This window comes from Puntigrus tetrazona, chromosome 7 (genome assembly GCF_018831695.1).
Source record: "Puntigrus tetrazona isolate hp1 chromosome 7, ASM1883169v1, whole genome shotgun sequence".
Classification (NCBI taxonomy): domain Eukaryota; kingdom Metazoa; phylum Chordata; class Actinopteri; order Cypriniformes; family Cyprinidae; genus Puntigrus; species Puntigrus tetrazona.
The window spans coordinates 38,414,474-38,421,994 of NC_056705.1; the positions used below are offsets into that span (position 1 = coordinate 38,414,474).

Consider the following 7,521-nt stretch of genomic DNA (forward strand, 5'->3'; position numbering starts at 1 on the left):
AGGCTGTTGTCTGAGGCACGGTTTACTCTGTAACAAACTGAATGGGTGGAGGGATCGGTTTTTGTAAAAAAGTGAAATAATTGCTGTCTAAAAGCGGGAGAGACGGTTCCATTTTCTCAATGCTGTACAGTTTTATAACATAAACGGTAACCTTGGACCGCAAAACCAATTATAAGTAGTATATTTGTAGCAATAGCCAACACTGTGTGCGTCAAAATTGTCAATTTTTCTTTTATGCCAAATATCTTTAGAATATCAAGATAATTTTCCATTAATATATTTAAATTCCCAGTGTAAACTTAATTTCTGATTAGCAATAGGCCCATGCACGGCTAAGAACATTTGACCAACTTTCTCGATATTTAGATTTTCAAATAGATGTCTATAGATCATAACTAACCCTACGTCAATGGCTCTTATGACTGGCTTTGTGGTCCTGGGTCACAAATGCTTATGTTTTTCATAATATATGAAACATGAATCGTATTGCATTATATAGCCTAATATGTGGGCCTATATACGCATAAAAAAAGAAGACTTAGAAGACTTAGCACACCCTGTAAAGTAGACTGAAGCGTTGCGTCTAAATCTGAAAAATGTGAAGGAAATTCCAGAAGATATTGTTTCAGTTTCATATCCCCAAGGCATCGTCAGAAGTTTCCAAGAACTATTAAACATTTTTGTCAAATGGTAAATGAGCAAAATTCTGGTCATATATATATATATTACTTGTGTTGCATCCATATATGCACTTTTTTCTCCTTAATAACTCAGTCATAGCAATATAGTGAATGTTCCTCAACATTGTTGTTGCATGAACATTGATAGCAACAAAGCCTTCTTTTTCTTGCTCTATCATGACATCCTGTGGCCAAAAGTACATCTGCCACGGCCGAGTAGCTGTCCAAAAAATCATTTCCGGGGCAAAGTTTGTGCGCACAGATGTTTCAACGCGATTCACGCAGGCTTCCTAAGAATATTGCTGAATTTAAGCGAAATAATGCAGAATACCTTCTTGACTTTTACCTCGGCAAATATTCACAGAGAACTGCTGCATACATGTTTTCAGCATCACAATAAAAATGAAGACACATCGTAATCACATTAAAAAGAATGCTGTGGATTGCTTTTGGATTACTGTGATGTTTTTATCTCATTCCGACGGCACCCATTCACTGCAGATGATATATATATGACCTTTTCAACATCTTGTATGACCTCAGCTATCTTTTTTTCTGTTAACTATTCCTTTCTTTAAAGCGAATATCATAAGCGATTCAGGGTTCACATACTTTTTGCTGGGAAAGTGCAAACAATACGCAACAAAGAGTGAAACAAAAGGGTAGTATTGAACAGGATTCGGTCTAGCAGTAAAAATAACATCTCACGGAAAGCAAACAAGCATGTCTACAGAGACGAGGACGCTCATTATGAGACATTATGAGCTATTAACTGATAACAAATAAACATCATTGACATTAAATGATCGGATTACGAGCCCTTCTGTGAATGGTGTGGATTACTGTGATGTTTTTGCCAGCTGTTTGGATTCTCATTCTGACGGCACCCATTCACATCCATTCACCTTTGGTGAGCAAGTGATGTAATGATAACGAATGACTCCAAATCTGACGAAGAAACAAACTTTTCAACATCTCGCTATTTTTTTTTTGGCCCGTTAACTATGTTTAAATCGAGTATCATGAGCAATTCGGGGGTTCACATACTTTTTCCCGCAATCGTCATTTCCCCAAATACTTCACAGACTGTTAGATTCATGCAGTCCCTTTCATCGAGAAGCCGGCTGGCACACGCAACTCTCTGCTGTGACATCCTTTAGCTCTTTTATAACAATGTCCGCCGTGTCGCTGCTGTACATCACGATGAGAGATGAAAGGCCCAGAGGAGTGCAGTTTAATCTAGAAGGCATACGAAAACAGTTTCAAGGTCAACATCTGTCGCAATAACCGCGCATTCGAAACTAAGACATTCATAAGCATGAAAAGCAGATTGAATGCACCTTTGAAAGTCACTGCCTCCGTGGTGTTTTCGATGTTTCTGAGCGGACACGTACAACGCAGATATTTCTTTCAGACAGTTACCTCTAAAAAGGCAAAAATGGAAGGACAAAATTGTTCTGTTGCATGCAATGAATACATGAGGCGATTTTTGCAATATCAGGGCCGTTAACCATTGACCTATGTTGAGGAAAATGAAAGTGTTGGCAAAAAGCCGTCTGAAGTAGGCTAGTTGAACTACTGTCAGACCCATCTTTTTCAACTTTAACAGGTCAGTTCACATTAAAGCAACTATAATAAAATAATTCATAAAACAATAGGCCTAAAGGGACTGAATCATCTTGAAATGAACCGACAGTGTGACTCATTAGTGAAGAAAATCCCCTCTTGTGATGAACCGACTCACTGGAAAGATCCGGACTTTCCAGTCTTCACATGAGGACCCTTTAAAATCATGTCATCCACCAGAAATAATTGGACTTTCCAGTCCATGAAGACTATTAAGAATAATCTGATTCAACAGTAAGAGCTACATCTATATAGTACTATTATATCGATAACCCTATTTATGTGAGTGTAGACTATTCTCTAACCTACTTCTATCACATTAAAACAGTTCATGTTTGACCAAATTAAACCAAAAAACAGAACAAAAACAGCTTGTCAAATCTTTATATCCTATTAAGCTAGTTTAATTGCCCTTAATCGCTTAATTGCATTATTACAACTAAATTAAACTGTATTGAATTGATATGAAACAATTAGGTAAAAAAATATATGTTTTGCTGTTTATTACTAATGCTTTTATTGTATTTTGAAATATGGTGAAAGTGGTGAATGTGCTGACATGCATTAACTTAATAAAATATAAAAATACTTAAAATTAATTAAAATATACATTATTAAAATATAATCAATTTCCATTGTATGTCACGTATTTAAATATATTTCTAATTACACATTTTGTAACGATGAAGATGCAATTTAATACAAAATAACAACGCAGCGTTGACTAAAACAGTTAAAATTGCAATCAGGTACTTCTCAAAATCTTTAAAGTAATAATATTAATAATAGTAATTTAACATACTATACTAATATTTGATATTGTTACAAAGTGCACTTTTTGTAAAGTCCCCTGGCTCATCTTTTTTATTACACATGCAAAAATACAGTAACTGTATTGGGCATTACATGTCATTTTTATGGTAGTATTCCACTTTTTAGTGAGAAAAAAGTTTCTTAGTTGGGTTGTATGTTACGTCTAATGTTGTTAAATGAATATGTATTGCATTATTTTAGTTTAATGTGCATTACTGTGAAATGTAGTGTTTGTGTGAATGGCACGGCGCACCTTCTCTATATGTTAATATTTAAAAGGCTTTGGTTTATCGTGATTTTCTCATCATCACCTGCTTTTGGTGGTGATCAGTGCATTACAAAGATACAAAACAGATTTCAGTACTTCAATAGGTTGGTATATTAACATTACATGAGTTAATATTATTACTATTTAAATGTAATTTAAGTTAAATCTAAAATGCTGCTACCGTTTTTTGATGGTAAAATACCTAGATTTGTTTAACGCTATATTTTGTGTCATGACTCAATTTATTAGTAACATAGTGAATTACATTTAGGTGTCAGTTAAACTTATACATATTGCCAAGTTCCCCTGAGTAATCTTTTTGGTATATTAAACACACTCAAAAATATGAATTTACGGTAAAATGCTGTGTAAAAATCCTAAAGTAAAAACCTGTTAAACGGTAAACAGTAAGTTCCTCTACTTTATTGGACATTATAGTTGTAATTTAACATGTAATTACAGTAGTATACCGTTTTTGAAAGTGGAAAAATTACTGTAAATTGACATTCCCAGAATTCCCTGCGTTACATTTCAAATTTCGTGTTTTTTTTAATTAGCTTTTTTTGTTGAAATAACTATTTTTCTTCATCGTTTTTTTCCCTCATCAGTTGTCAATAATATGCTCGTCTTTTTGGTACAGCATGTTACACACAGACTAAAAAACGAATTTAACGGTAAAATACAGCAAAAATGCTACAGTAAAAACTGTTAAATGGTTAACAGTAAAAACTGGACGTCACAGTTGTAATTTTACGGTTGTATGTGGAAAAAGAATGTATAGTTTACAATGAACCATAAATTAATTCCCAGAATTCCCTGTTACATTTTAAATTTGATGGGGTTTTATTTATAACTACGTTTCGTCTTAGTTTTTTCTCATCAGTTGTATAGACACAGACAGGTCATACCTACAAATGCTTATGTTGAAACTGGACGGCTGTAGTATCCACTGGCTCAGCTTGCTCGTACGCAGGTCGACGTGATGTACGTACAGCTTGCATGCAGCCGCGTGTCTGCCGTGCCTCAGCTGTATTCTCCATCCGTCGTATTCGGAGCCGTCCGCGCAGCTCGGCCCGCGCTCGGAGCCCGCTCCCAACGCCCTCTGCCGGTGCTCCATCGACGGGCTCCTGTAGACCACCAACAGCGGCTGGCCGAGAGAGCTGCCGTTCAAGCAGTAGAGGCTCTGCGTCAGGGCTTCGTGGAGAACCAAGCTGCCGCTCTCGTCCCCGAAGCGCAGCTGGAAGCCCAAGATGTCCGAGCGCCGCGGTGGCTGGGTTATTGCAGCTGTCACGTCAAAAACGTCATATCCTGACGGAGGCAGGCGGTCCAGACTCAACAAGTGCTCTGCAAGAGGACCGCTAATGCTCAGGTTATCTGGTCCGGGTGAAAGACTGTGCACTGTGACCGTCACACTTAACGGCTTGTGATGAAGAGTCTTCCTCAGCAGGACCAGCTCTGCCACCCTCATGAAGGGACTCAGCTGGGACACGTTGAACCAGATCCAACCCGGGGTGCCATACTTTGAGTCTTATTTAGAAAATAACACATTTTAAAAGTCTCTGAGTTGAATTTTGCAGAATATTAAGCAGTGTTTGTATTATTCACATAACCCTTTTGCATTTTATATAACTTTGTAGGCCGACAAAACGTTTTATGCATTAACATCTTTTCGGAGAAGTGTAGTATTAAAACTAATTTCGATGTGGACCCAAGGCCAAAGTGAACATCTGCTGTTTTTTTTTTTTTTTACGTGGATGCACAATACATTAAATTAATAAAACACGTGTAATAAAAAACATTAATTAAAAAAAAAATTGATTTAAAAAAAAAAAGGTATTTACTTTACAGCGTATAATTAAAGAAGAATATTTAACTAAACAAACAGTGCATCCATTGAAGCAAAATAACCTAATTAATAAAAAAAAGCTTGCACTTTGTATTTAAAAAATTTACTATTTATATACATTTCCTATTTGCCTCTATAATAAAATATAATATAAAACATAATAGTAAAACAAAAGTAACTAAATTGTGTTTTCGTTTAATAAAATTGTTGAAATAAACTATATAATAATACAAAAATAAGACTGGAAGAAAGCTTTTGCTGAAATTGTTATCACCAAAGAGTTGATATTAAGTAATCATAACACATTTTCAGCGCATTTTGAGACTTTGACCCCAATGCTTAACTATATTATTCATATTTATTAGATAAAAGTACATGCCAAATGAATGGAAAATGGCATATATATATATATATATATATATATATATATATATATATATATAATATATATATATTATTTATTTATTTATTTTTTGATTTTATAAAATTTATAAAAAGGTTTATAAATAATAAAGTTTTTACCTTCCATGCTCCGGAAGCTCTGCACGAGAGTCCCATCAGCACCGCTCAGGTCTCTTGCCTGTGCGTCCAGAGACTGATAAACGTTCTTCATGTAGGGGTGTGGCTTCGCCTGCTGAGGCGCCGATAGCTTGTTTATATGCAGCATCTCCAAAATAGCTTTGCTCAGGTCTCTATCCTCCAGTTCCTCCCCCCCACCTTCCGTCAACAGAGTCCCTCCTAGGCGCAGAAGACCGATTAGGAAGCCTAAAAATGATGCTGAAAACCTCATTCTGCAAAAAATGACAGATTCGGCGAAGAAAGCCCGAGCCCTGATTCTACCCGCGCAGCTCGGCCAGAGCACAGTGAGCAGAAGCTCGTTCACTCATTAGTGGGTTGGGCAGGATTCACGGGCCATGCAACTCACGGCCAAACGCAGAAAAAAAAAGCAATTACCGCTTTCCCACAGAAATCGCTGGAATGTCACACTCCATTTGACAGGCATTGTGCTCTCGGTTTTCGTGCCGCAAAGCAAACAGGCTTGTTTTGGTTCGAGGCTTGAGCACCTTTAACTTGAATCAAGGGCTCTTTTCAACCTGTAGCTCTTTCTCAGCGTAAGCGGATAGTGCACTCATTAACTGCTCGCATTCCTGGCACTAACAGAGTATCAAGTGCAAGCTGTTGCTTATAACTTTTGAGATTCATCTCGCAGCTTTCTTGGGTGCGCAGTTGAGCTATAGATGTCACTATTGCTTAATTTCAGCACTGGGATTTTCAAAAGCATATTGTATGATATGAGTTTTGTATATTTTAATGGCAAATTTGGAACAACAGTAAAATGATTGATAATGAAATTATTTTTAACAAAATGGCAACTCTGCTGCTCGAAATTTTGTAATATTTTTCAAAGAAGCTTCTTATGCTCCTCAAGACTGCATTTATTTGAACAAAACTACAGAAAAAAAATGCAATATTGCAAAATGTTATTACAATGTATATGTAACGTATAACAAAGTACTTTACTTTAAAACATAATTAATTCCTGTGATGCAAAGCTGAATTTTCATCATTAGCCTACTCCGGTCTTCAGTCACATGATCCTTTAGAAATCATTCTAATATGCTGATTTATTATTAGAAGTATGTGTATAGTGTATATACATATAAAATAATCACAAGTAGACTTTTACACACACACACACACACACACACACACACACACACACACACACACACTGTTTCAATGTTCAGTGTTTTTTTTAGCTTAAATGATACAAAAATGCAAATAAATAATTAAAATAATTAGAGGGAATTTCCTTGACTAGTTTATAGTTAACCTATTTAATTACAGACTATTTTAGGCTGCATTACGTAACATCTGAAGGCAAACAACTAAAGCAACTGTTGTTTGAATGCCGCTTATTTATGCATTTACACTATGCTTACATGAAAAGGATCGCATTTCTTGCACGCTACTGAGGTCAGCCACACAAAATGGTTGATTTTTCCCACAAACATCAACCGGCGTGTTTTATGAGATGGGATTTAGGAGGGATTAGTTTAGTTCTTATGCGTTCAAAACTGTGCAGCCATGGCAACTTGGGCGAAAGGAGACGGAAAGTGTTTTTCTCATCCTTGCACGCTCACTGTGGCAATAACCTCAGATTAATGACCTCGGGAAACTTTAACAACTTGGGAATTATTTTTAAACGTCTTCGTTTCATCCCGACCCTTTGCCTCCGTAATCCTCAAAGGCTGAAGTCGCTAACATTCAAATCTAATGGATGTAGT

General features: G+C 36.3%; 1 protein-coding gene across 2 annotated transcripts; it reads right to left on the bottom strand.

Annotated features, from left to right (window-relative positions):
- Positions 1-1,066: 1,066 nt before the first annotated feature.
- On the bottom strand, positions 1,067-6,422 carry LOC122349382 (protein dbl-1). Of its 2 annotated transcripts, none has more exons than XM_043245403.1 (4): positions 5,756-6,422; positions 4,296-4,914; positions 2,021-2,104; positions 1,067-1,919 (listed from the first exon to the last, which is right to left on the bottom strand). In XM_043245403.1, the coding sequence occupies exons 1-4, from the start codon at positions 6,021-6,023 to the stop codon at positions 1,790-1,792; spliced, it is 1,101 nt and encodes a 366-aa protein (XP_043101338.1). In that variant the 5' UTR covers positions 6,024-6,422; the 3' UTR covers positions 1,067-1,789. The 2 variants fall into 2 exon arrangements, 1 of the variants encoding a protein (XP_043101338.1); XR_006251448.1 differs by having other exon boundaries at positions 1,867-1,919; positions 4,300-4,914.
- Between the last annotated feature and the right edge of the window lie 1,099 nt (positions 6,423-7,521).

What these genes read in the sequence shown, in the direction of transcription:
- LOC122349382 (XM_043245403.1), bottom strand. Translation starts at nt 6,023, where the DNA reads ATGAGGTTTTCAGCATCATTTTTAGGCTTCCTAATCGGTCTTCTGCGC. An exon ending in TTCAACATAAGCATTTGTAG is followed by an intron (nt 2,105 to 4,295) that starts GTATGACCTGTC and finishes TTGCCTTTTTAG; the next exon opens with AGGTAACTGTCTGAAAGAAA. An exon ending in GGAGGCAGTGACTTTCAAAG is followed by an intron (nt 1,920 to 2,020) that starts GTGCATTCAATC and finishes TATGCCTTCTAG; the next exon opens with ATTAAACTGCACTCCTCTGG.